The sequence below is a fragment of the Heterobasidion irregulare genome (assembly GCF_000320585.1).
Source record: "Heterobasidion irregulare TC 32-1 unplaced genomic scaffold scaffold_13, whole genome shotgun sequence".
NCBI classification, from domain to species: Eukaryota; Fungi; Basidiomycota; class Agaricomycetes; order Russulales; family Bondarzewiaceae; genus Heterobasidion; species Heterobasidion irregulare.
In genome coordinates, this window is record NW_009258209.1 from 1,118,963 (window position 1) to 1,144,909 (window position 25,947).

A 25,947-nucleotide genomic window follows, 5' to 3' on the forward strand; every position below is an offset into this window, starting at 1 on the left:
GCGCGGCATCTAGAGTGTCGTATATATGGTGTAAAGCAGTATGATAGATAACTTGACTAGAGCGGTTGAACTCATCATAATTGGCGCACGCCGTACGCCTACCCCTCACCCGTGAATAACGTGTCCGACCTCCGACAAACTCCTATACTACTACGGCTACAAGACCAGACCCCACTTCAAGCGTCAGCTGAGAGGCCGGGACTGGTGGCATCGTCGTCCTCAGTTCGTCAAAGCAGCCGGGATATCCTTCTGACTAGGATATAGGAAAGGGATGCATGATAGGTCTGCGATCAGGCGAGATGGTGCCCACATTCACACGTGAGAATGGGGTTGCGAGGAGGGATTGACGCAGAGCATCTAGCCATTGCCTGAGATAAGAGTTCGAAGGGAGATGACAGGCCACGTACGTACTCATACGTACATGAGTGATCATAACGAGTAGACCTCCGATGAGTGAATGGGCTAGAGAAATCCTGCGCCATCCTCAAACGGAACGGGTGGCGAGTACCCTGAAAATTGTGACCCGTTCCATTGGTTGTTGTGTTCAGAAGCACAAGCCAGATGTCGTAATTGAGCTGTTGGACAATGGCGGATCAGCCGATCCTCGAGGCTGTGGCAATGTGCTTCTCCACCACAAGAGCAATCGCGCCGCGTCTGCAAAGGCTGGACCCTCGTAGCGCGTGCCGCCGTTACAAAATTTGCCACCGAACACAGTGGAGATGAAGCTTCTCTTGATCGTGCGCGGACCAAATTTCTATAAAGGAGGGGGCGTGAGCGGATGATAAGCCCAACTCTCCACCCGACTTAATTGACACCAACTCATCCCGGACTCACTCATCCGTTTCACTTCCACTTTTCGAATGTCTGACTTCAATCAACTCCTCACGGAGTTTATCCAAAGGGCTCGCGGCGCTATGATGCCCACTGGCTCCGACGTCCAGCTTTTCTCCGCCGCCTCTGCCTCCGCGTCCTTCTCCGCTGTCGCCGGCCTACCGCAGGGAGGTCTAGCTGATGTTGAATTGGGGCACAATTTCTATGTAAGCCGAACATTAGTCGCCTCATAGTCGACACCATCCTGACGCCTCTTGTAGGAGAATAGAGACCCCGTCTACGCCGACCTCACCTCTTCCTTCTCGACCAATACATCCTCGGCTCCAGATTTATGGCCAAGGAAGAGCGAGCGTCATGACAAGTACACGAACCATTTCCAAGGCCTCCAAAATTGTAAGTTATTCCTTATCCGATGTGGCATGAGACATCGATAGTGACGCATGCTTTCATCCGCCAGTGCTAGAGTCGCAGCCGTACCCCTATCACCTCCTGCCTCCCCATGCCATCGCGGAATGGAGCGATACAAGGGATGGGGTGGGTACTTCAGAGATAGGCTCTGTTCCTGAGCGTCCACAAGCAGCGTTCAGCAGGTTGATCGGGGATTATGGGGACGCCGAGGGCAATGGTCTCACACCGAACAAGCTCGCAACAGGAACTTCCGACGTTGAGGAGTTCCCCGCAGTCGGATCAGTTCCCGTCGCTGTACAGTCGTTGGCACAAGGACCTTCACCCAAGTTGCCATCCAGCCTGGCCCCAAAGAGGCATAGGCACCCTGTCCAGACGCCCAATACGGCAGCGCAACGCAGTGGCCAGTCCTTCTCTATCATGCGATTATCAGCTACAGGTTGCCCGCCTATGCTGACGTCGAGCCCGGTCCCGAAGCACCGTCGCCGTCTTCTTCAGACGCCAAATACGAGTATGGAACACAGTGGACAGTCCTTCTCTAGCCCTGTCGCCCTGTCGCCCTTCGGTCAATCCTATCGGCCTCAATCGTGCTGCCATCGAGCGGGATGCTCGAGGCCCGTCTGAACACCAGGTCGACGCCGTACATGACAATCGAGTACGGCTCCGATCCCTTCCATCGTCCCGTCGTCGACCCATCCTTTACTCGGTCAGCACGCTCGACAGAGTTATTGGCCCCGTGCTCAGACACCGCACATGGCTACCGAAGACACATGGAAGAAATCCCTCTCGCCCACCCAGAGAGCATCGTCATCCGGAAGTCCATCGTCCTCATGGCTATTATACATGAGCCAGCACAGGGCACCTGTATTCGGTTCCACACTTTCCAAGAAGCCACAGTACAGTCCTTTCACAGCGCTGTCGAACCATTGCTAGGTCGAGGATCATCGATGCCTGGGGTATGGACCACCACCACGGAGCGTGGAAATGATCACTGAACACCAAACATGAAGGCCGAACATGGCATCCAGGGGCTGTACTCTCGTGCTTGGGCATCCCTTAGGCCGACGCTCTCGCATCATGTATCGCCCTGCATGGCAAGCCAGCACCGCTGCCAGCCATTCCGTGGCAACGCATTGCTGCCTTAGCCACCGACCTAGATTCCAAGAAGCCTACAGCGCCGGAGGAGGCAGGGATGGCAGAACTGACTGCTCTACAGGTCAAAGGGCCAAGTGGATTGCGATTTTTACGAAAGCCACTGCAGGGATCGGTCCGCGCTCGAGGATATCCGCAGCCAGGATAGGTGCTTCGGTGCAATGATGCAACAGGACATGCGCTTTACTTGCAAAGTGGAAGTGGGTGATAAGTACCGTATCATCCACAAGAGAGTGGGTACGTAGGGACTGAGACGGGTTGGCCGAGCATAGAGGAAGTAAGGTTTGGAGTCGCTGCTGAGCCAGGTATGGAGTCCCGTCTGCTCATGTCGCGTTGGGTGCAGCGCGGAATGCAGTGCTCGGGCCGATGCTGTGTGAGGCGAAGATAGCGATTGAAAAGATTCAAGGGGGACGGAGATCTGGGGGGGTGGGATTGGCGGCGGTCTTCGTTGGATGTCGACTAGTTTTTCTTACTTGATCGATACATCTACCAACCGCTCGTATTCTGTCTATAAAATCTCCGTTTTCTTATAACTCGTTGGTCACCGCAAGCTGAGACTAGAGTTCAAGTAGTTATTGGCGCCTGTGTGAGCACTCCAATCTGTAAAATAACTCTTTTGAAGAGTAAGCGTTCTTGAAGGCTCACTACAGTCGTGACCCCGATCCCTCAGCTGAATTGCCAACAGATACTCCCTCGCACGCTCGAGACTCCCAAGATAATCTTAGTGTTCATGCCCTGTCGTAAATCGTGCCATTGTTGCTAATCTTCGTAGAGGGAGATGGAATTGCTATTTGCTGCGACCGATCTCAAAATGGCTAAGCATGCAAGCCGACTCATCGTTGGGGTTGCGTCGGGTTGCGTCGGGTTGCGCCGGGCGAAAATTCACACAGGTCACAAGATCTGGCCAAGGTCTTCTCGCGTCTGACCCATTCAAGCGACATCGCACAAGTGTTCGGTGAACAACGCATACTAATACCATACACTGCATCGACCGATAATGGATACGGATCCATAGACGATGTAAAAACTTTTCCTTCGGATATCATCATCTTTCATGTTAATCAATCCGACTGCGGAGAGGGGAACCTTCATGGGCATGCAAGACCTTCTCATCAATCTCCAGTTGAAGTTGACGCACCCAAAACATCCGTTCTAAGCCTTTGAATGGTATACTGTCTTGACCCGGAGCCCAAACATCTGTTTCTCCGTACCTACTCGCGTCCGACGTTACTAATCTAGAGTTCAGACAGTACTTCATACATCAAAATCTTCTCCAACTTGTTCGGATCCCCAGACTTGATTGGATTGGATATATATGCTCTTCCGACCAGGGGTGCCACTGCCTAACGGTGACGTGTCTGTAATCACAGGCAATTGTATTTCGCCTCTCAAGCTCGAACGACTAAGGGGATTGAGGACCATTGATACGGTTCAGGTCTTACTGTGAGTTGCATATAGCTTAAATTCACTTCATATTTGAGTTCTTTGGAACGTTCATGATGTGATCCTCATCCCTGACAATGGGGCGGTATACCAATAGGTGACACAGGTTTGGAGGGCATTCCATGCTCGGAGCCTTCAATCTAGGCTATGTCGACACGGCGCCACATAGTATGACCATTCATTCAAACGAATAACACGCTCCATTGCTACCACCTTTCTACTGTCATACCCTTCTACTGTCATGCTCGGTAAGACTCTAGTGATATTAGAGGAGCCGTCCCACATCATACCACCCGTCAAGCGAGTCTTCAGGTCTTAAAGGTTCAGAGAGGCTCAATGCTTGACAGTATTCCCGCACTGCGCAGGATGTCCCTCACCATGTCAATTCCTCTCCTTCGAACCCCACTTTCTCTGTCTGACATCCTCACCACGGTCCAGCGAAACACTCATCTTTCTCTTGCATTTTTACTTGGCTTTTCCTTGCTGCTTATTGTCAGATACCACCAGAGTCCTTGGCGCAGACTCCCACCAGGCCCCAAGGGATTGCCATTACTCGGTAATATCTTCCAACTTGGGCCGAAACAATGGCTTACCTTTGCCGATTGGAGGAAGACATACGGTGAGCTGCATCGCGTCGTCTATTACTTTCCCACTAACGAGCCTTATGCAAGGCGACCTTATCTATCTCAACGCCGCCGGCCAGCCTATCCTCGTCCTCAACTCTCAGAAAGCTGCGGCAGACCTTCTCGATCGTCGGGCAGCAAACTACTCGGGCCGAGCACGAAATTTTGTCGCTGCCGATATTCTGGCAGGCGGTCTACTTATGGTCTTCAATCAACACTCCGACATGTAGGATTACCCCTATCATCCTCCCTCTGTCATCTCACGATTCTTCGTCATAGCTGGCGACGAATGCGCAAGGCTGCTCACGAGGGCCTTAACAAAACGATGGTTCAAAACTACAATCACAAACAGACGAGCGAGGCCGCATTGCTCGCCTCCGGTATACTGACGGAACCTCAATTTTGGGATCAGCACATGCGTCGGACAGCCGCATCCACCATCATGTCTGTGATGTATGACTCGCCAACAATTACATCCGAACATGACCCTTCAGTATCCCGAATCAATGATTTTGTCTATCGCTTGACCCGTGCCGCCCTGCCTGGTGCTCACTTTGTCGAATTTTTCCCTTGGATGATGCATATTCCAAGCTGGTCTGTACTCCACAGTGCCATCTATGCTGCTTGTTGACTTGAATTATTTCCAAGGTTGGCGAAATGGAAACGTGAAGCTGAAGAATGGTTCATTCGTGATACCAAATTATTTGAGGGCCTCTATCTTGGCGTTCGTCCATTCAAGAAGTTTGGTATTCTGTCACATGGAACTGATGATCAATGCAGGCTCAAGGGGAGGGACGCAAGAGCTTCTCAGGAACACTTATGGAAGACGACCGATTCGGTCTTTCACTTCGGGAGAAGGCCTGGCTTGTGGGTGGCATGTAGTAAGTAGATCGCAAGACTGTCTGACATTCTTGCTTATATGCTTCCATAGCGCCGCCGGTGCTGAGACCACCTCTGGCGTTTTGGCCTGGTGGATGCTCGCCATGACTGCTTATCCCGAAACGCAAAGGCGTGCACAAGCCGAGTTAGACGCAGTCGTTGGCCGGTCGCGGATCCCAAGCTTTGCAGACTTCGATCATCTTCCATACATTCGTGCAATGGTCAAGGAAGCGCTGAGATGGCACTCCGTCACGCCCTTCGCCATGCCGCACCTGGCGGTCGAGGATGATTGGTATGAAGGGTACTTCATCCCCGCGGGTACGATGTGCATCCCCAACGTGTGGCATATTAATCGCGACCCGGAGATATACGGCCCCGATGCGGCGCACTTTAACCCTGCTCGGCATCTCGATGCAGAGGGACGTGTTGCGCAAGGCCCGGCGGACACTAAAGAGGAGAGCCACTGTTCGTTCGGCTTCGGGCGAAGACTGTGTGTAGGTCGCAATGTCGCCAATAATTCATTGTTCATCGACATCGCCATGATGCTATGGGCGGCGAATATCGAACCTGCGACGGACGCGAGCGGCAAACCGGCACCGTTGGACTTGGAGGGATGCATCGACGATGGACTAGTCATGTCAGTCACTCCCATTACCGATAATTATATCTCTGACTTCTCGGACACCAGCCGGCCGGTACCCTTTGAATGCAAAATCACTCCTCGTTTCCCAGAAGCTCTTTCTATTTTGGAAGAAGAACAGGAGATTCTAGGGAAATAATCGGAAATCTGTCTGCTCTTTCGGACAGTCATATCTGTGGGTTGCTGTTCTCGTACTATCTCCTCATATTCGTTCTTCGCCTTGCATCGAGTAGTCCTTTTTGACTGATATTTAGCTTTTGAGAGATTTTTATTAGATATTTCTTTCTGTCAGATTGAATTCAGAGACACTTAATCCTCAAGCAAAGGACAGTTCACCGCGCTGCTCTTCCCTTCTTAGGCTACGCAGCAAGATAATCAATGTTATACACTTCCAAGGCTTCCTTTTAATCACCCCACGATAGCAGATTTTTCGTGCATCCTCAATCTCGTCATTTACTGAATTGGAACTTTCATAGTAAAGATCGGGACTGTTCCGCGACAATCCCTCCCAGCTTCATGTCCCATCCGAGTTGTTCGTAGGTCCAACCGAACACGGAACCGTTGTTGTCATGATACGAACTGAGCAGTGAGCGATGCATCCCTGGTCTCTCGTGCAGGACATTCAGAGCCTGCATATCGGCATCGTCCAATTTCACAAGCTGATTAGCGAGCGATGCACACGTCAGGACCAAAATGTTATTTCGGAGCATGTCTGGCTGACTGTGATGTTGGCCGTCATGCGGTCCAGGTTCTCGCTCTTCGGGATGACAATCGTGTTCCGCTGGACAGCCCAGTTGATGAGCGCCTGCGCTGGAGTTGCGCCGTGCTTATCGGCGATTGCTTGCACAGTGGGGTCCGCTACCAATGTGGGCACCGTGGTGTCAAGGCCGCCGCTTGAGGCATACGGGCTACCTATTGCATCGTTATCAGCAACCACGTCTGTTGAGCAACTTAGAGGGTTCGTCCACACCGATTGGCGAGTAAGCAGTAAGCAGGATACCACGCTCTTCGCAGAATGCTTTGAGTTTAGTTTGGGGCAAGTAGGGGTGTAGCTCGACTTGATTCGTCGCTGGAAAGATCCTGCAGTGCGGAAGCAGCCGGGTGAGGGTCTTAATAGAAAAGTTGGACACGCCGATGGATTTCACTTTGCCTGCACGGTTACATTGAGCGCAAGCGCTGGTAAAATTGAGGTCAGATAGCTTGCCAGTGTCGACCAATTTCTCCATCTCCTTCCAAGTGTCGATAATCGTCGGATATTCGTCCGCTTGAAGTGTGACACCTGAAAATGACATGACGATGGGATCGATCTTCTCTTAGCTTAGCAGACGAGAACATATCGGACACACCTTGCGCACTGACTGCTTGAGGCCAGTGCATCAGATACAAGTCGATATAATCACAGTTGAGTTTAGCAAGCGACTCCTCAAATGCTTCGCGGACACGGTGATGATCACCATTCCTAGATGTAAAGAAAGGAGTTAGCCAAAACGGGAATATGGCTTTTATGTGTGCGTCAATCGCGAACTTCAGAGTTGAAGCAAGCCGTTCAGTTGCACAACTGACTCAGGTCTCGGTGACGAGTGGTAGGAAATGAAGGATAAGCCCTATAAAGGGAACGTCCCGATAAAGAAAACAAAGTCGGCACGTACCATAGCTTAGTGGTAACGTATAGTTGTTCTCTTGGAATGCCAGATTCAGCGATCGCAAGGCCTACTTTCGCCTCGTTGGCTAGCAAGTACTCATGTTGCCTAATAATATCTCAAATACTGCAAAAACACGTACCATACCCGGAAGCCTGGTCGACGATCATGATGTCAGTACAATACGTTTAGAATGCGTTTATAATGCTTGAGTCAATGACTGACCGTATCAAAATGACGATATCCAACCTGCAAATTGATATCCTTAGAGGTTAGAGAGTATAGGACTTTGCTATCAACTAATAACATACTGTTAGTGCTTTGTCGCACATCTCCTTCACTCGCTCGCCTCCACCGGGCGAACCCATCCAGCACCTGTTTATCTTCTGTTTCGCAAGTGATGGAGCAGCGCATATGGTTTGAGAACATACCCCATTCCAATTGACGGTACCGTGCTGCCATTATTCAGCGCAAAAGAGGGGACGTCCGCAGCGGTCATCTTGAGCGGAGCGGGATGGAATAGTGACAGCTTTGAAAGCCACTCTTCATCCGTGTACGAGTATTTAACAGGTCAAGCTGCTGGATATGTCGGACATGATGTGGGGCGCACGAGGGCTGAGCGCTGAGGTGCCGATCTATCATCCAGGGTCAAGCAAAGTCGGCACGGTTCTCCGACTTATGTTGAGCGGTGTAAGTAATTCCAGACGCTTTAGCAAGACTGAGGTACCGAACAACCTTCTCAACACTTTTTTTAAACAGAACCCCATGGCAGTCTTATCCTACATGCTTCCAAACGTGCCGAAGCCCTCCTCGATCAATTGTATATCCACGCAATGATCCCACTTGGCTTCATATCCTATCCGAGCTGTTCATACGTCCAACCCAAGATAGAACCGTTGCTGCCAGGATATGTCAGTAGCGAGCGATGCATTCTCGGCCTCTCATGCAATGTATCCAGAGCTCTCATATCAGCCTCGTCCAATTTCATAACCTGGTGAGCGGCGCCGAAAGTCAGGCATCGTCCAACAGGAAAGCATCTTAGCTTTAACTAACTGCGATGTTAGCTGTCATGCAGTCTAGATTCTCGCTCTTGGGAACGACGATCATGTTACGCTGGACTGCCCAATCTGTCCTGGGGTCGCACCATGCTTATCGGCGACTGCGAGCAGAGCGGGACCTGCCACCAAAATGGGTATCGTGGTATTGGTGTCACCCGGAGCAGGCGGACGTTCTAATATAGATAAGGCAGCATCAGCAATTGAGCAGACGAAATTAGGGCTCGATCCGAAACCAAGTGAGGAATACGCCGTGAGTAGGATGCCACGCTCCTCACAGAACATTTTCAGCTCTGTTTGAGGAAGACAAGGATGCATTTCGACTTGGTTCGTCGCGGGAATGATCTTGCAGCGGGGAAGCAACTGATTGAGAGTCTTGATAGAAGAGTCAGATACACCGATCGGTTTGACTTTTCCTGTAAAAAGCGGTTGAGAGGGAAAACTGTGGCGTGGTTCAAGACGACATACCTGTATCAATTAGCTTCTCCATCTCCTTCCATGTGCCGATGATGGTCGGATGATCCCCGGGTTGAAGAGTGACACCTAAACGGGAAGGACGTGTCTATGAGTAAAGAAAGACCTAACAGAAAACAAGAGACAAACCTATTTCGCTGATTGCTTATGGCCAGTGTATGAGATACAAGTCGATGTATTCACAAGCTATTTTGACGAGTGACTCTTCGAATGCCTCGCAGACACGGCGACGATCGCCATTCCTGAACATTAGGACAGGAGTGAATAGATGATCCTTAGATGGCAAGATGGTATCATGTGTCACAGCCACATATCTTGGAGAGGTACGCGAAGTTCTAGGCCGAAGCACACAACGACGTATATGAAAAATAGAGTGCAGGCACATACCAAAGTTTGGTGGTAATGTATAATTGTTCCCTGGGGATTTCGGATTCAGAGATCGCAAGGCCTACGTTCTCTTCGTTGGCTAGCCAATGACAAATGGAGAAGTCAGAGAGAGGATTCTCGACTGTTGCAAAGACTTCCGACACGTACTATACGCAGAAGCTTGGGATGATGAGCACAATGTCAGGACTCTGCCTTTAAAAGAGCTTTAATGACTACGGACCGTATCAAAGTGACGACATCCAACCTATGAATGATTAGACTCGACGTTGGAAAGAATCGAAAATTTCACGCACTGCTAGTGCCTTCTTGCACATCTCCTTAACACGCTCGCCTTCCCCAGGTGTTCCCATCCAGCACCTATCCAGCGTCCACTGTCAATGCAATAGATGACCATTCACGGTCTGAGAACGCACCCCAGTCCGATCGACGGGATCGTGGTACCGTCATTAAGCTTGAAAGAGGGTATATACATGCTCGCGGCCATCTTTGACAAAATGTGAGAAAATAAAGGCGACCATGACTGCGGCTGGGTCAGAGCTAAGTTCAAAAGCAGATGCAGAATTTGATAGTATGGAGAACATCGCCGCCGTTTGGCATTTGTGCACCACTAGGCACCACTAGGCACCACTACATGCCGCCACTCATATGCAACATATCTCTCCACCATCGAGATCGACATACCTTCACTTTGGAAAAAGAACGATGTAGCTGATATTACGTATGCAGGAGGCGGCGGGATGGCTGTGTTCCCCTTGAAAAAGAGACGGCTGCCCCATTCAAATGTCTGTCGGCCCGTGTGCACTTGATGACATCGGCGATGACGACGACGGCGGCGATGATTCAGACGATGGTGGTGATGATGTCACACTCAGAAAACGCCGAGGGCTGATACTGGGCCGATTGAAATTGGAGTTCTGGAGCAAATTTTGAAGTTTTAAAGGTTTCTCACGCCTGCCGGACGTTGATTTGGCAGGAGACTTGAGTTTCTGCACAAAACCGATCCACCTCGGCACCTCGGCACAGCTATGGCAATCTATCAGAAAGTTACCCATGACAGGCCGAGATAACATTAAGTATAGCTTCTATAAACGAGTGAATGAAGTATTTATCGTAATGTCTATGCTACATGAAGGGTCAAAGCCCGTGCAGTACTATCGTACCTGTCGCTGCTCCAGCTGTTCCTAAGAGGAGCAGGTTGTCCGTGATCCGCTATATATCTGTGATTTACCATGTCCTGTAAAACCTAGAAGATATCACTAGTGACTACACCGCACCCTTCTCCCTCTCAGCCTTCTGCTCATCCTCGATTTCTTTCGCTATCTTTAGATCCTATTACAGAAGATAAGCATCAGCAGAACTTAAGGAGAGTAGTTTCGCTCACAAGACATGGCGCAAATTTGCTATTTTGTCGGATGCGCGGACCGTACTTATAAAACAAAAATGGCATAGGTGCCAGGACGATGCCGACGCAGCCAATGAGCGTTGCTGCCCACTGGACACCCATCTACAGCGAAACATCAGCTAACGTCGGGTTTTACGGAAGGGAGTGTACTTACACCTTCAAACATCTGTACAGTGAAAAGAGGAAATGCTGCTCCGACAATCGATCGTATCATCGTGTTCGCAGCAAATGCAGAGGCAGAATACATGCTGTGACGCAAGGTCAGCATTTTGATCGATTCATCGATCAGATCGGCGCGTGCTCACAGATAGGTGTCCACAAGGTAGCTCTACAACGTACGACACCATGTCAGCAACCTGAAAATCGCGAAAAAAACAGTCGTACACACCAAAAATGATATAAACACAAGGCTAACGCTCATACCGATCAAAATCGTACTGAGTGCCGGAACGTACCACGGGACGGAAGCGTAAGCACCTGTCCATCCGAGCCAGAAAATACCAATAACCAGACACGGACCAGCCATCATGGCACCGTATAAGCGTTCCTCGGCAGGCGGAAACCCACGCCATTCCTTCATGAGTCGGGGATAATCGCGGGAGAAATAGTAATTCAGAGAAGCGCCGATTGTTGTACCGATTCCCACTCCAATGAAGATGAGACCATCTTGGCTGATTGTCAGGCCTCGGATGCGGACGAAGACGATGGGGAAGGCCTCGAAAACTGGTAGGTGTCAGCGACCATCTTGTTTGTTGCCACACAGGGACTCACGAGCATAGAGCAAGCCATAAACGATTGACATGTAGATGGTGATGATGACGAGGATTGGTTCCTGGAGGAGCATCTTGAAAGGTCGGAGGATTGTGCGATGCATCAGTTCCTTGAACGACCATTTCTGACGCTCCGCCTCGGCATACAGATCCTTGTAGCGTTCGGGATCTGCGATCCGGAGACGCCTTGCCTGCAGAAGGAGATCAGCAAATATCTCTAGTAGCCTGGATATAACTTACTTTATGGAGGAGAATGATGGGTGCATATGTCTCCGGTAATAACACAGCAGCGAGAATAGTACAGGCGCCTGCGAAAATCATCATTACCCAAAACACCCAGCGCCACGATAGGGAACTCTCAATGATGCTACGACGCAATTATGAATCAAATGTCGCACGATCGGCATGATACATATGGTGCTTACAACCCAGAAACGAGGGGTCCAAGGACGGGGCCTAAAAATACTGTGGTCGAAAATACACTTGTGGCCGGCCCACGGCCTTCAGAATCCCATATATCGGCAATAAGACCACCTCCCATCGTCAGTGGCGCACAAGCAAAGAACCCAGATAGAAAACGAGTGATAAGCAGAGTCTCCATATTGTGGGCAAGCGCCTGACCGAGATGGAACATGACATAGAGCGAAAGGGTAACGATGAAGACAGGTCGCCGACCAACCACTTCTGAACCTGGTCCCCAGAAAATAGGACCTAGGAGACTACCTTGAATACTAGGACTGATAGAAGCAGATAACCAGAGACGTACCAAATACATATCCGATCAAAAACACAGACGTGACAAGATATGATACTTCTGTCGACGAATGAAACTCAGCTGCAACCCTGAACGCCGCTGTTGACGGCGCAGACGAAGCAAAGGTTCTGGTGTTACGAAAATCGTCAATGCCCCGTGCTGAGTTGATGGAAAGCATCGACTCACACATTGAGTGTCGTTAGACTGCACAGAAGTGTGACGAACCACTTGTATGCATATGTCCATGTCTGAGGGTTTTCTCGATCATCGGGACCATCCCAGGCGACAAGGTTGGGATCTATGATTTCCTTCGATGACGACCGCGCGATGGGCTGGGAAGACTTGACTGGTGGGTCCTCCGGATCGTCTCCTCCATACATCTCAAAATGTGCCTCAGCATGATTGATTTCCTGGTTCAACGCTGCCGCATCCTGATGGATGACTGTCGACATTGAGGATCGAAGAGACACAGGAGTCGAAGCATAAGACGTAGCAGGCATAGCAGTCATCTGCGCTCGTGAGGGCTCTCGAGGATTGAGGAGGGCTACCAGCAGCGAACGGACCGAGATGGGGGGGAAGACGGGTGGTAGTAAGAATTTCCATGGCCGGCCTTTTCTACTTCCCTTGCTTGAACCGTGTCCCCAACGGAGGCCGATATGCGCACACCGACTGTAAAAACGATGACAGATTGAAGGTGACAGAGAGCCAGGCCAGCCGGAATTCAATAGCAGCCAAATATAGGTTTTTCTTCGGGCGGTTAATTTACCGACGCCGAGGGTACCTAAGGGTTCCTATTTTCGGGAACCTACTGTTTGGATCAGTTGAGAGTGCGATCCTTTTTGCCAATGGGCAGTTCGAAGAGCTAGGCATCCCACAGCCAAGACTCATCGAAGGAGTCGGAGGAGGTTATTAGGAGCAACAACGCAGACGATGGCAATACGAGGCGAGCTGCTTATTCTGCTCTGCCACTGCTGAGTCACAAAAAAATTTAAACACCGCGGCCAGCCTTCATCAGCGCCGCACAAGGCTGCACCATGCTCAACGAGGCAAAATACCAGTCTTGAAGCGGCTTACTGTCTTGCTCTCTCTGTGATCATAACCACCAATTGTGAATCTTTATCACCGACTATTCTTCATCTGCGCTGAAATCGACTCATCGTCTCAACATGAAATCGGTTGGCAGCCCTGTTCCCAGTATCAGTATCTCCGTGACTGACATTGCGCTTCTTGCCGCCCACAACTTGATGCGATTGATCCTGACTCAGGTATGGTATACTACTTGATCTGTCTCCTTCCTCCGCGGAAACGTTGCAGAACTTCCAGAGGGCCTCTTCTTGGTATTACTAAGCTCGAAATGTTATTCCCGACATACCGGGATATATTTCGAAATTGTCGACACAGACTCGGAGAGATCAGTTTGGTAACGCCCGTGTCTGACTACCAATGATTGGGAGGTTGCCTATCTCAGCAGACAATCCGGTTACTCATCTCCATTCATCACTAGCTGCTCCTACACGGCTTGCATCTCTTCGCGAAGTCCTTGGGCTTGCAAGCCGGCGTCTTGTAACTATGTGCTCACGCACGACAAACCATTGTGAGTGCTTTGTATTAGGCCTTCAACATATCTATTCATTCAGAAAATGGTGGAACCTATATGTGCATGCCTGAGACACGTGCAAGCTCTGTGGCTGTGAGACTCTCACGCCGAGCGTTGCAGAATCGCTCGCCAACATCATTGCATTGACCATACTGCTTTACGAGCTTGATTTTTTTTGTTGATTGCTGCCCCCATCAAGGTAAGTCAGTGGTAAGTCGCGTATTCAAGGCACTGATTCTGTAGGGTTTTGGAAATACGCCAAATCAAAACTGCTGGGCACAACGATGCACTCGTTCGACTTGTGCAGTTACGCACTGGCACACCTGCTCTGCACTCCAAGTGAGCCGGCGCGGCGGGCGCCGTGACAAGCAACTGACAAGCAGTATAAGCTAACCGTACTGATCACGGAGCGTTTACCCGAGTGGACGCGTGTATTGGCCGGTATGAATGTGGATCGTCATGCAGGTAATTTGGAATATGTACAGCGGGTGGGAGAAGTCATAGTGAGTAAATCCCATACTTAAATAGTAATTCATTTCTCATATTCGTGTACATAGATCATCGGCATCAGCGGCCCACTGGTTTCCGTTCCAACACAAGGAGTCTCGCACCCATTTTCTCTCCGCCAACCCGCCTTAAGAATTCACACATTCGCGAACTGGAGCGCAGTCGGCACGCGTCATTAATTTTAATCTCTACAGCAATAGCCGACCTGACAAGCCTTACTGGGATTCAACCCTATAGATCATTTCCAAACGACATCAATGGTATAAGAGCCCAAGCACAACACTACCCACTTCGTACAATCTGATACTGAACGTCCAACTAGTCTAAGTCACAACTGAGAGGCTATCTATGCGATGTCTGGGTCCTGTAAGTGAGGGATGCTACATATTGTGAATGATTATAAAGGTCGATACGATGAGTGACTGCGACCTAACAGGACTATAAACATAAGGATATCATCAAGGTTCATAGAGGGAAGCGTCATCGCAGATGATCAAACTTGGCCCTTCTCGAGTTCAGCTTTCCTTTCCTCTTCCATGGCCTTCGCAATTTTCAGATCCTAGTTTGAAGGAAAGTAAGCATCCGACAAATTCAACAGGAACATCTGGATACTGACAATACAAGGTGCGAATGTGCTGTTCTGTCGGATACGAGGTCCATATTTGTAGAAAAGGAATGGCATGGGTGCTAGCACGATCCCGACGCAACCGATGAGCGTTGCTGCCCAGTTGACGCCCAACTTCAAAAGTCAATCAGTACAATTCAAAATAAAATCAAGCGCGATGCAGAATACTCACTCCTTCGAACATCTGAACGGTGAACAGAGGGAACGCAGCCCCTACCGCCGAACGAATCATGGTATTTGCCGCGAAAGCGGAAGCGGCATACATTCTGTGATTCGGATTAATTCAAGGTACGCAAATGATTTTTTTTGAAAACATATACAAATACGTGTCCACGAGATAGCCCTGGAGTGATATCCGAGTCAGCATTTTGCCATGACGATATCCGCACTAAGAACTCACCAAGAATGACATGAAGACAAGACTAATGCTCATCCCGATGGGGATCGAGCTGATCGCAGGGACATACCAAGGAATAGAGGAGTACTGGCCCGTCCAGCCAAGCCAAAAGATGCCTATCACAAGACTTGGACCGCCGACCATAGCACCGTACAGTCGCTTTTCTGGCGGAGGGAACCCACGGTACTTTTGCATGAGGACAGGGTACCCGCGGGAGAGCCACCCGTTGAGGAAAGCGCCAATTGTCGTGCCAATACCGACGCCGATGAACGTCAGGCCATCTTGACTGAGCGTCAGGCCATGCTTCCGTATGAAAATGATCGGGAATGCCTCAAAGACTGGCGTTCGTGAGTTGTGTTGTTTGCTACCTTTCTACTGACGTGATGGACTTACGAGCATAGATAACACCGTAGACAACGGAGAGGTAGATGGTGACGAGGACAAGAATAGGCTCCAAGGTCAACATCTTGAAGGGCCGGGACACTGTGCGTCCGACAAGCTCCTGTACAGTGAATTTCTTCACTTCCATCTCTGCATACAACTTCGCGTTGCCCTCTGGGTCGGCTTTCCGCAGGCGCTTTGCCTAAAACAATGAAGTCAACCGAGTTGATCGACCTAGATATGAATATGGATATACCTTTCTGAGGAGGATCACCGGTGCGTACGTCTCAGGCATGAACAGTATCGCAAGGATAGTACACGCTCCGGCAAACATCATCATAACCCAAAACACCCAGCGCCACCCGAGGTAGCTCTCCACGATGCTGAAGCAATGTGCGTGAGACAAGACTCATCGAGCGACATACTAACACTCACAATCCACTCACGATTGGTCCCAGAACGGGGCCAAGGAAGACGGTCGTAGAGAACATGGAGGTAGAAGGTCCACGACCAACAGGGTCCCAAACATCGGCGATGAATCCGCCCCCGACTGTTAATGGTGCACAAGCAAAGAACCCAGATAAAAAGCGAGTGACAAGGAGCGTTTCAATGTTATGGGCAAGGGCTTGGCCAAGGTGGAAAATGGTGTATAGGGTAAGTGCAACGGTGCAAATAAGCTTTCGCCCAACAACCTCTGATCCTGGCCCCCAGAGAAGAGGACCTACAACACAAAGGTCAGTAGGGCCTTCGATGATGGGAAAAGGAAGTCAACTCATACCCAGGACATATCCGATCAAGAAAATAGATGTTATCAAGTACGATACTTCCTGCGTAGTCCGGAACTCTGCGGCGATGAAGAGGCTGGCTGATGAAGGTGCAGACGAGGCAAACGTGCTGTTCAAAGTAAGCCTGCAAAGCCCTTTGGCGTGACGAATGAAGAAACTCACACATTGAGGGTCATGAGACTCATCAGCACCGTTATAGCCCACTTGTACCCATGTGACCAGTTCTGCGGGTTTTCCGGGTCATTGGGCCCATCCCAGGTGACAAGATTAGAATCCGCTGGTGGCTGGGGAGGAAGGCCGGGGATCATGGACTTTGCAGGAGGTTCGTCAGGTTCGTCTCCGCCATACTTCTCGATCTCGGCCTCGTCATGGGCGATCTCCTCATCGAGCGGAGAGCGGACTCGAGTAATTGACCCAATGGCCGTTTCGGTCGATGCCCTGGGCGACGAGAATTGAGGCGTCATTGTTGCTCAGACTTGGGAGCAAGTCAAGAATAGCGGACGAAGAAGGGCGATAGCGCGGTCCCAGACAAGGAGCATGGTCCTTTTATCAGTGCTCGACGTGGCATGCGCGCAATTTTTTCAGTCGCCACACAACCGACGTGCACAAAGCTGGAACCAGCCGGTAGTCGGCAACTGGTTCGGCTACTGGAAATATGTGATACATGTTAGCGAAAGATCGAGATGGGTCTTCGGGATGGTTGTAAGCCTTGTTCCGCCTCGGGCTATCTTGAGTGAAGTATTCACTCAAAAACCAACGAAGGGACGCTATAGCACTTACTTACACCTATCGGGTGCTACTGAACAGTAAATCGGGCAATGTGACTGCAATGTGCCAGTTGACCTTGGTCAGGTGCATGCGATCACTGTGAGATCCTTTGTGATCGCTGTGAGTTGTTATGCCGATCGGGAGATCTTGCCAAATAACCTTGCTATACTGAAGTATACTGGTCGCAAACGTGTGCCGCCGCCGGCACCGTGCAAGAGGTATATAGTACAGTTGTTCATGTGTTTTTTTACCGCATATCTGACTTCCTCAGGCGTCCTCAGCTGTCCTCAGGCATCCAAGCACGTTTCATAGTTCCAGTTTCGCTCCCAAACGCGCAAAATGACGTTTTCGGATGAACGAGCCGCTGACTCATGCGGTGCGCAGACAGCCGGTCCGGCTTTGAGACATAGCCGGACTGGCCCTAGTAGGGCCCTGGTGCACTGAACTGCTAGGCAAGGCCAGGCAAGGCCAGGCAAGGCCATGATGAGTGACCATCTGGCATATGAGCGCTACACCTGTACCTATGGAGCTACTTATGGGGACACGTACTACAACTGGAACTTCCATCGAGGTGCACACAGGTGCACTCTGCCACTGCGCAGGTCAGTGCTTGTCAGCAGGCTTCAGTTATAGGACCGGTGCCGAGTAGCTTTAGACTCTCATCGTAGATCCAGGCACCGGGACCTTGCTCATTCCCTCAGATCTCCAAGAGCCACGATGACAATCACATGTTAGGATGTCTGGAGAGTCTCAGTTGTTTGAGACATGCAGCATATCATACAAAACATGAGCATACCTGAATGTTCAAACGTGCAACAGGCTGCAGGACACCTGCAGGAGCCAAGCAGAGGGTGATAAGGTGATTGCTTAGCATGAAACAGCAACAGCACCATCAAATGAATCATGCAATGCCAGAACCATATGTCAACCACACCGAAGCCCGAACCACCAATTCAGCGATCTTCGGATTCGATACGATGACGGATCAACGTGTGGAATCTAGCTGTAATCTACAAACCCTTGGAGCTTGTGCGCGATCCGAGGCGGGAACTTGAACGCCGAAAGCCTCTCCCCAAACGTCCGTACGATGCGGACGATACCTTCTTTGAGCGCTAGAAGTTTCATGTAATCAATCGCCTGTCTAAACAAAATGAAGTCAAACAAAGGACCCACCGTCACCAACAACAGCAAGCACATCGCCTGCTCGCGTAACCTCCATAAGGACACGATCACGGGCCTCGCGGTCCTTGACGGACAATTCGTCTTCATCGGATGACGGAACCGGTGCGAGAGCGCTCAATTCAGCCTGGTATCCTTCAATAGCAGTCAAATGCGAAAGCATCGCCTCCAAAATGCGAGGTATGTCGCGCTGAACAACGCCATAACGGTCTTCAGTCAGCGACGCGCAGACAAGGCGAGACAACACTGAAGCGAAAATGATCAATTGAAGGGCGTTCGCTTGCTTCATCAATAAAATACAAACCTTCGACGATGAGCGCATCCACCTCACGGTAAAGCAACGATGCTTCAGCGGTTTTACTAACCCGCTCTCTCCGCCACCAGTTTTCCCAATGCTCTCCGACGCGTGAAAGTATCAGAGGGACTGACATGGGAAGCAAATGCTTGAGGGAGCTGATGCTTCGCACTGGAGCCGTAATAGCTTTGACAGCCGCCTCGTTTTCGATCAAAGCCAGTGGCTGTTTGATAGCCGTCGCCGGGGATTCAATGCCCTTGAAGAGTTCTGGCATATGTGCCGCTGTTGTCTGAACAGAATTTTGGACGGCTTGTGTCAAAGCACCGTCAGCAGCTATGGAATCGATAACGGAACGGATTGGTGATTGTGTTGGTGCCTTGAAGATCTGCTTGCGTAGAAGAGGCGTAGAAGGTGGTGCGGGTTTCAGCACTGGGGGTGCCGGAGCAGGTGCTAGAAGGGGAGTATGAGTATGTCTGCGAAGACACTTGCAGAAACAATGACTTGCTCGTCGGTGGTGCAGGTTGTCCTCGGCGTAACAGAACTTGGTAGTCATTGCCGAGAAATAAGAGGGATTCGCGGAGGAGAGTAGCCCATAGAGAGGGGCTGTATTTTTGGTCGCCAAATAATGCAGTGCGACGGGTAAGGGCACTCGGTGAATCATCTTTGGCAAATTCATTGAGCTCGTGGTAGGCAAAATACTTGAAATATACATCGCTAGAAGTTATTCCTGATACAAGCGTTGCTGAGGAATCCGGTGTAACTTGGGCTACATAGATCGGCTGGGATCAAGATACATTAAGTTAACAACAATACAAGAAAGCACTGAAAACAAACAAACCTCTTGAATTTTTTCATCGAATAGGCTCTCTGCGAACTCCCAACTGGATAGCGTTGTGAAACCAACGAAGAAAGTCCGCCAAATAAGAGGAAGGTTGCGGAACAAGAGAAATATTGTCCAGGACCCTCGTAAGAAGTGAGCGCAGAAAGGTCGCAAAGGCTTGGAGACCCCAGGCAATCCCAGCAGGACCGGTAGTACCAGAGATCGGGCGAGACCGAATGCAGCGGTGTAGGCTGACAAAACCAACCCGGTGAATATCAGGGCGGTAAAGCCAGTCAAGGCTAGTCGGTATGTGTACGGTGCAGCCGGCTTTGAGTACTGCAGGGAGTGGGAGCATCATGATACGGATGGTTCTGATGGGCATGGACCAGACGCACCTGCGTGTGAGCAGATTTCCAATGAACGGCAAACCGGTCAAGCATGGTATTTCGAGCGAAGTAGGCAATCGCCAATGTAAGTTGCGAGAACAGGAGGAACAAAAAGCGACCGTTGAGATAGTATGGATGTTTTCTGTTCGACTATTTCAGAGCGCGGAGTGCGGAGAACTAGAAAATTGACGAACCTGGACCTAACGAAAACGGCGAGATGGTGATCACCGCGCGAATTTGGGGGCTCATTGGCGTATGTATTGATGATGTGTAAAGCCGTAATCCCCGCAGCGGAGACAACGTAAGTCGCGAGGGAGCGGAAAGTTGTGGTTTTTGAGGTCGCGATTTTGAATGTTTGAGAAGGCGATGACGCAGCAGCACGTGTAGCTAGATGCGTACAAAACAATGAGCAAATCGAAGATGAAGCAAATCAACCTGACGATGCAAAAGAAGCGCATAAAGCCGTGTCGTCTATTGAAAAATCGAATGACTCGTGGACTCCACCCAAAGCTGCCACAAGTCCACCGTGAAGGAGTCTCCTTATCATGATAGTCCAATAATAAGGCATAGAGATATGCCATGGTTGAGAGCGCTCGTTTCCTAGGGTAAATGCTCTCGTCTCGAAACATTCTTAAAGCGACAGTGAGATTGGTGAGTGGCGATGTCTATCATCGGAAGGGGGCTGGGTGGGTAGATATGGCCTGTACGCAAAGCCCGTAGACGTACAGCAATATGGAGCGCATCTTATCCAGTCATCTGACCAGAGCTCAAACTCACCTGTCAACCGTGCTTTCCGCAATACCACCACGGGGACTACACCCAGAGCCCATGCAAAGGCTGTGAAAGCCAACGTTGATGGTAAGAAAGGAAGGAATGGTAACTGCGTGATCCCAATGCCTCGCCACCATCCAATCCACAACATCGTCTGAGCCCACTCAAAGATAGCAGAGGAGAGAAATATGCCATAGAGTAGACGGTGGCGTAGCACGGCGCGTAAGAGAGGTTCATAAGTCTGAGAAGCCGCAGGAACAGGAGCCGACGATCTTGCGGACAGTGAAGAGGTAATGGCACGTATTGGTGTTGTTGTAGAGCTCCCTAGTCGTGACATCGCAGGGGAGTGTCGACCACCGTCGATGGCAGCAAGAAAGAAGGGAAAAAGAAAGAAAGAAGTAGCGTGAACTCTTGCCACAGACGCGTGCCGTCACCGAGTTTCGTGACCCAACCCTTGTCACGTATTCATCACATCACACCATCACATAGGAATGTAGCAATTCGAGAAAAGTTCATGAATGCTTAGAACTACACATGGGATCTATGAGAGACAAAGCAATCGAAAATAGGAGAATAATCAAAATAAAGAGCCCAAATGCTACCAAAGCGCTCATGCTTCATGCCCAAGGATTATCCTCTTCAGGAATTCCATAGCGATTCAGAACGACACTCACTCGTGCATGCGAAGGAGGCGTTTCAGCGCGAGCGATCGTTATATCCTCTAACAGCCCATCTGCACTCCCGTCCTTATCCTCCTCTCTTAGTTCTGTTTCTGTCACAGCCTGTGCGAGATCCTCGAGATCCCCGCCTTCTGCTTGCACCTGCGCCTCGCTTTCTACCTCTGCATCTTCTTCTCCGGGTAGATACTTCCTCCGATAGACTTTCATTACTCCAGCTCCACGCATTGCAGGTTCTCCATGTCGTCGCTCCCTCGTCATCCCCGCTTCGCCCGCACTTTTATCCTCGATAACGAGATCCACAGCATCTGGCCGGCGGGCCTCACCTGGGACATGTGCAAGGGCTCGATTGTTGATCGAGGGACTGTTGTTAGATGAAGGAGGCAGGGAAAGAGACTGGTGGCGTGAGGATGAGCCAGGACGAGAAAGTTTGCTCGGCGACGCAGACACAGAAGTCGACTGCGACGAAGAGGATTTCTTCGACACCTTCGTCCACTCTAGACGCACACCCGCAGCATCGCCTGCGGGCAACCGTTCGGCCTCCATGTCGATGATCGATCGATCGACTTGATGGCTCGCTCCCTCGACCCTAAATCCCTTCTGTTTCTGTTCGGAGCCCTGATCAGACCTTGGGAGCCCATTCGAAGTCCCGACAGCCCCGTATGTCGGTCCATGCTTGCCGCTGTCCGCCCGCCTTCTCTCCCCATAACTCGAGAACCACGCACTCCGCTCGTTCCGCAAGATGCGCTCCTCCTCGTCCCACATCTGAATTCTGGCAGATTCTGAGCTTGCATCGATGCAAGGATAGTTGTAATCCCCAAAAAAGTACTGCTTGCAGCTCTGAAAGAGCCTTTCATCCTCTTCGTTCAGATCACCGAACGGCAGCCCTAACCCAGTTGCAGCTTCACCTTCGTCATCGTCACGTAAATCGTCAGCGTCATGGACGACGTCTTCGATATCGCCTGCGAGAAGTGGAGCATGGACCTCTTCATCTTCTCGTCTTGTCATGCGTTGTATCGCATTGATCCCTCGCCCGACCGGTCCCGAGGAGCCAGCGCTACCGACAGGAAGTGGAAGCCAATACTTTCCCTTTCCACCTTTGCTGTACCTCAAACCTGCGCGTATCCGACGCTCTCGTCCCAGCCCCTGATGCATATAGCCCTCGCTAGGTTCAAACTCGCGGTATCCCATCCCCTCGCCCCGCAGCGTCGTCTTGCTATCTTCAACCACGTCCTTGAACCCAAAGGCATCGCGAGTAGCATAGAACATTGGCATGCGCCCGACATAAGACAGATGCTTGTCGATGTAGTCTGTGTGTGCAAACGCAAACATGTGCGCGATAGCAAAGAGTGGCATTTCGAGACAGATCATAGTGTCGGTGAGCCCGAGCGAAATATGCTCCTTGTCAAGGTATGGCCCTAGTTGTTTGATAGCTCCCATCGCAACGAGAATGGAAATGCCAATAGATTGCCAGAATGAAAAAAATAGTATGCCCTTGACACAAAGAAACTTCGGCATGGGACTATGTCGCTCAGTCATTAAAATGAATAGTTTAGGTGAACTGACTCACCGAAAAGGCTTGAGATCTTCACTGATAGATAGCCAAAACATAGCAAGGCAATACAAGCTGAGACAGATGCTCATGTTGTATATGATACTGATATATAGATATCCAGAATCTGCACGAAGATCGCCTTCATTGAATTTCCCTGCAGCCTTGAGAATCAAGGTGGCCACTGCAAGGATGGGTTTCACCTGGACATATTCTAGAATGACGAACGAGTATTAGCATTTGTACGGGGTGATTTGCGATCTACGCACGAAGGATGCCTCGCTTGAGGAACAGGAAAGTGTATGGGTCACTAACGTCCAATTCCCGTTGAAAGATGTTCATGGGGAAGGGAGGGGCTTTAGGAGGCCGGCCGTGAACAAGTATGATCAGAGAACGTTCGCCTCCAAGGTATGCTAGAAGAAGTTGGAAGAAACAATAAATCACGAATGCCTAGGCAAACGCAACCTCAGTAAGGTATGGCACAGTTGAAAATATACGCACTTCGTATATATCACGTATCACATCAATGACAAAAGCTGCCTCAAGGGAGAATAATGATATGAGGGACGATATCCCGTAGAGTGGAACCATTAGCATTATCCGTATAACCATCCTGCCGAGAGAATTTCATTAGTTTGGTGAACGGATGATCAAGTCCAGATGTCGCTATGATCCAATGCCTCCCAAGTCTTCGTCCACGAGCGCTCGATGCTATCATGACCTCCTCGATGATCTGCCTCCTCTGCTAAACCAGATCGGCCTGCCTCAAAGTCCATAGAGTGACTCACTCACCGTTGCAATATAGGTTTCCGGTAGTTTTTGAGGTGCAGGTAGATCGATATGGCTGAGACCAATGTTGCCACCACCGTCGCGAGTCCAGATACGATGAGAAGGGTTGGACTTAGAGCGGAACCAGAGCCTCCACCTACGTCTGCTGCTTTCGCCTTGAAGGAAGCCATTGGAATCGAACAAATGAGGATTATTCCACTGCTGCAAGCTCAGTGTAGAAGAGACGAGCGTCAGCGCCTATGGATACGCTCGCAAGCTGGGTTGTGCATGAAGTCGGGTATAGGGAGCTGCGGATGCTGCCTCCGTGCAGCTGATGCATTTCAAACTCCGAAAGGATCCCTGACTAGCATGGCAGACAGAGGACCATTTGTAGGCATGACATTGTCATTTTGTATTTATTAACATTTTGCTCCAAAGTGGGTGGAGGGACTCACCTTACAAAGGCTTTCGTTCAGTAAAAGTAAGCAAATACACATTGGTCCGTGCCATAGATATTCCCATCTTTAGACTTATTCATGACAACAATTTATTGTTCAACCGCTGTGATTGGTTGATATGGTTGTGTCGGCTTCACAAATTCAAAAGAAAGAGCATGCTGATGTATTGTTCAGACATCTATTAATTTGTTATATCTAAACCAATGTCTTTGCCCCCAGATCCCAGTCGTTTGTTGAGGAATAAGATCAAAATGAGTTTGTGATGGTGATGTCACATTGAGGTATTGACTCCCGCCTGCCGTGTATAGGTGACGTACTCAAGAGCGCGATGGCCCTTTCCTTTTCTCCACCCGGCTTTTTGCCCATCGCCCCCCATGGTAACTGTGTCTCAGACCGTCAGATTTTTTACACTTGAAACTTGGAAATTTTCAGGCCAGCCAACTGACAGACTGCTTTCTCAACATCCATATTTTTGCCTGTTTATCTTGACCAGTGACTTGCTGCACGACCGTCTTTTTTGCGATCGCCATGCCCAAATTCTCCAAGCTTGTAAACCCTTGCAACCCACTTCGCAGGATACTCCGTGATGCAGTCAAATCTATGGATGGACTCAGATCTATGGCAGTTGTAGGCAAGCTTCGTCGCGTTGATTCTCGTCTAAGCATTACTACCCGGCCTTTCGAGACATCTATCCCTCGTTCTCCTGGCACACGCTCGCGACGGTCGTATTGCATGGCCCTGCTCAATGAGGTCGATGACACAGTCATTGTGACTGCACTCGATTCACTCCCTTTTTGCTGTCACGCAGACCTGATCACAATGAACCGCTCGCAGCTGGTCGATGTCGCACAAGTATTCAATCTTTACCTGCCCGCAGCGCTGCAGATCGATCTCGACCCATCTCAACCAGATGATTATATCCGTAATACTATCGAGATTCTCGTCGGTTTACGCCTCGGCCAGAACAAGGAACGAAACACACCTTCTCCAACACCACCTGCTGTTCCATCTCGTGCTTCTTATATATCTGTTGGCACACCCCTGCATCCGGTTGTCGAAGAAGACGAGGGTTTTGCTTCTATGCGTGCAAGGCGCCGCACATCTTCAGAGCCGAGGCTTTCCCTTGCACCAGCGCCAGTCCCACGCCTGATAATCACCGAACCTGATTCACCTACACCGAAGCGTGCACCTCGTTCCAAGAGTGCGATGGTTCTGGGCTCTACTTGTGGCTCTGAAGAAAGCCATAGCCCGGGTGGAATCCCTCATCAACCAGACAGTCTGCTCAATGCAATCCCGTCTCGCGCGCGTTATCGTCCCAAAGTCCATGAGCCAGTTTCGGCGTCTACCCCCAGCATTCGTGCAGCATCTCAGCCTAGCGTGACTGTTGATGTGGGTTCTTAGCTCTAGCGTACTGCGGATGTTGCTACCGGTGCAGGCTACAAGGATATAGTGGCTTTTGACGTCAATAGCTCAGCTGTAGCGGGCGATGGTCTCGGTGACGAGAAGCAGACAATATGACGTGAAGC

General features: G+C 50.3%; 11 protein-coding genes across 11 annotated transcripts; 3 read left to right on the top strand and 8 right to left on the bottom strand.

The window, feature by feature from the left end:
* Window positions 1-860: 860 nt before the first annotated feature.
* On the top strand, window positions 861-2,536 carry HETIRDRAFT_107938 (uncharacterized protein; the record flags this gene model as incomplete). The annotated part of the gene is made up of 5 exons (XM_009554623.1): window positions 861-1,037; window positions 1,092-1,224; window positions 1,289-1,704; window positions 1,779-2,192; window positions 2,297-2,536. The coding sequence occupies 5 exons, from the start codon at window positions 861-863 to the stop codon at window positions 2,534-2,536; spliced, it is 1,380 nt and encodes a 459-aa protein (XP_009552918.1).
* Window positions 2,537-4,140: 1,604 nt separating this feature from the next.
* Window positions 4,141-6,379, top strand: cyp70 (cytochrome P450 monooxygenase 70). Its single transcript, XM_009554223.1, has 7 exons — window positions 4,141-4,450; window positions 4,503-4,680; window positions 4,734-5,048; window positions 5,103-5,178; window positions 5,235-5,335; window positions 5,386-5,970; window positions 6,022-6,379. The coding sequence occupies exons 1-7, from the start codon at window positions 4,168-4,170 to the stop codon at window positions 6,110-6,112; spliced, it is 1,629 nt and encodes a 542-aa protein (XP_009552518.1). The 5' UTR covers window positions 4,141-4,167; the 3' UTR covers window positions 6,113-6,379.
* A 64-nt stretch (window positions 6,380-6,443) lies between these two features.
* HETIRDRAFT_461341 (uncharacterized protein) lies at window positions 6,444-8,124 on the bottom strand (the record flags this gene model as incomplete). Its single annotated transcript, XM_009554624.1, has 10 exons — window positions 8,045-8,124; window positions 7,925-7,988; window positions 7,839-7,862; window positions 7,756-7,768; window positions 7,623-7,701; window positions 7,320-7,432; window positions 7,178-7,252; window positions 6,944-7,123; window positions 6,695-6,885; window positions 6,444-6,632 (listed from the first exon to the last, which is right to left on the bottom strand). The coding sequence occupies exons 1-10, from the start codon at window positions 8,110-8,112 to the stop codon at window positions 6,444-6,446; spliced, it is 996 nt and encodes a 331-aa protein (XP_009552919.1). The 5' UTR covers window positions 8,113-8,124.
* Window positions 8,125-8,469: 345 nt separating this feature from the next.
* HETIRDRAFT_482239 (uncharacterized protein) lies at window positions 8,470-10,237 on the bottom strand (the record flags this gene model as incomplete). Its single annotated transcript, XM_009554625.1, has 9 exons — window positions 10,211-10,237; window positions 9,943-10,049; window positions 9,823-9,886; window positions 9,677-9,773; window positions 9,530-9,608; window positions 9,272-9,384; window positions 9,137-9,211; window positions 8,726-9,084; window positions 8,470-8,604 (listed from the first exon to the last, which is right to left on the bottom strand). Exons 7-9 carry the CDS (start codon window positions 9,156-9,158, stop codon window positions 8,470-8,472), a joined length of 516 nt encoding a protein of 171 aa, XP_009552920.1. The 5' UTR covers window positions 9,159-9,211; window positions 9,272-9,384; window positions 9,530-9,608; window positions 9,677-9,773; window positions 9,823-9,886; window positions 9,943-10,049; window positions 10,211-10,237.
* Window positions 8,942-10,237, bottom strand: HETIRDRAFT_412581 (uncharacterized protein). Its single transcript, XM_009554626.1, has 8 exons — window positions 10,211-10,237; window positions 9,943-10,049; window positions 9,823-9,886; window positions 9,677-9,773; window positions 9,530-9,608; window positions 9,272-9,384; window positions 9,137-9,211; window positions 8,942-9,084 (listed from the first exon to the last, which is right to left on the bottom strand). Exons 2-4 carry the CDS (start codon window positions 10,011-10,013, stop codon window positions 9,735-9,737), a joined length of 174 nt encoding a protein of 57 aa, XP_009552921.1. The 5' UTR covers window positions 10,014-10,049; window positions 10,211-10,237; the 3' UTR covers window positions 8,942-9,084; window positions 9,137-9,211; window positions 9,272-9,384; window positions 9,530-9,608; window positions 9,677-9,734.
* Window positions 10,238-10,616: 379 nt separating this feature from the next.
* Window positions 10,617-17,055, bottom strand: HETIRDRAFT_67622 (major facilitator superfamily; the record flags this gene model as incomplete). The annotated part of the gene is made up of 10 exons (XM_009554222.1): window positions 10,617-10,858; window positions 10,911-11,033; window positions 11,086-11,179; window positions 11,237-11,259; window positions 11,320-11,654; window positions 11,703-11,892; window positions 16,219-16,345; window positions 16,398-16,683; window positions 16,741-16,856; window positions 16,910-17,055. 10 exons carry the CDS (start codon window positions 17,053-17,055, stop codon window positions 10,793-10,795), a joined length of 1,506 nt encoding a protein of 501 aa, XP_009552517.1. The 3' UTR covers window positions 10,617-10,792.
* A 1,111-nt stretch (window positions 17,056-18,166) lies between these two features.
* On the bottom strand, window positions 18,167-18,408 carry HETIRDRAFT_164357 (uncharacterized protein; the record flags this gene model as incomplete). Its single annotated transcript, XM_009554627.1, has 2 exons — window positions 18,167-18,255; window positions 18,312-18,408. 2 exons carry the CDS (start codon window positions 18,406-18,408, stop codon window positions 18,167-18,169), a joined length of 186 nt encoding a protein of 61 aa, XP_009552922.1.
* A 106-nt stretch (window positions 18,409-18,514) lies between these two features.
* HETIRDRAFT_107932 (uncharacterized protein) lies at window positions 18,515-21,303 on the bottom strand (the record flags this gene model as incomplete). Its single annotated transcript, XM_009554628.1, has 8 exons — window positions 18,515-18,627; window positions 18,689-18,940; window positions 18,999-19,462; window positions 19,527-19,768; window positions 19,828-20,145; window positions 20,205-20,337; window positions 20,390-20,582; window positions 20,973-21,303. 8 exons carry the CDS (start codon window positions 21,301-21,303, stop codon window positions 18,515-18,517), a joined length of 2,046 nt encoding a protein of 681 aa, XP_009552923.1.
* Window positions 21,304-21,461: 158 nt separating this feature from the next.
* HETIRDRAFT_482248 (uncharacterized protein) lies at window positions 21,462-23,807 on the bottom strand (the record flags this gene model as incomplete). Its single annotated transcript, XM_009554629.1, has 5 exons — window positions 21,462-22,225; window positions 22,298-23,165; window positions 23,214-23,409; window positions 23,465-23,645; window positions 23,697-23,807. The coding sequence occupies 5 exons, from the start codon at window positions 23,805-23,807 to the stop codon at window positions 21,584-21,586; spliced, it is 1,998 nt and encodes a 665-aa protein (XP_009552924.1). The 3' UTR covers window positions 21,462-21,583.
* A 176-nt stretch (window positions 23,808-23,983) lies between these two features.
* On the bottom strand, window positions 23,984-24,154 carry HETIRDRAFT_330725 (uncharacterized protein; the record flags this gene model as incomplete). The annotated part of the gene is made up of 1 exon (XM_009554630.1): window positions 23,984-24,154. The coding sequence occupies one exon, from the start codon at window positions 24,152-24,154 to the stop codon at window positions 23,984-23,986; it is 171 nt and encodes a 56-aa protein (XP_009552925.1).
* A 795-nt stretch (window positions 24,155-24,949) lies between these two features.
* Window positions 24,950-25,822, top strand: HETIRDRAFT_164354 (uncharacterized protein; the record flags this gene model as incomplete). The annotated part of the gene is made up of 1 exon (XM_009554631.1): window positions 24,950-25,822. One exon carries the CDS (start codon window positions 24,950-24,952, stop codon window positions 25,820-25,822), a length of 873 nt encoding a protein of 290 aa, XP_009552926.1.
* Window positions 25,823-25,947: the final 125 nt, after the last annotated feature.

Coding starts and splice junctions, on each gene's coding strand:
- cyp70 (XM_009554223.1), top strand. CDS start 4,168: ATGCTTGACAGTATTCCCGCACTGCGCAGGATGTCCCTCACCATGTCA. Junction 4,451..4,502: donor CGATTGGAGGAAGACATACG/GTGAGCTGCATC, acceptor GCCTTATGCAAG/GCGACCTTATCTATCTCAAC. Junction 4,681..4,733: donor TTCAATCAACACTCCGACAT/GTAGGATTACCC, acceptor TCTTCGTCATAG/CTGGCGACGAATGCGCAAGG.
- HETIRDRAFT_412581 (XM_009554626.1), bottom strand. CDS start 10,013: ATGGCCGCGAGCATGTATATACCCTCTTTCAAGCTTAATGACGGTACC. Junction 9,887..9,942: donor ATCCCGTCGATCGGACTGGG/GTGCGTTCTCAG, acceptor GACGCTGGATAG/GTGCTGGATGGGAACACCTG. Junction 9,774..9,822: donor TGTGCAAGAAGGCACTAGCA/GTGCGTGAAATT, acceptor AATCATTCATAG/GTTGGATGTCGTCACTTTGA.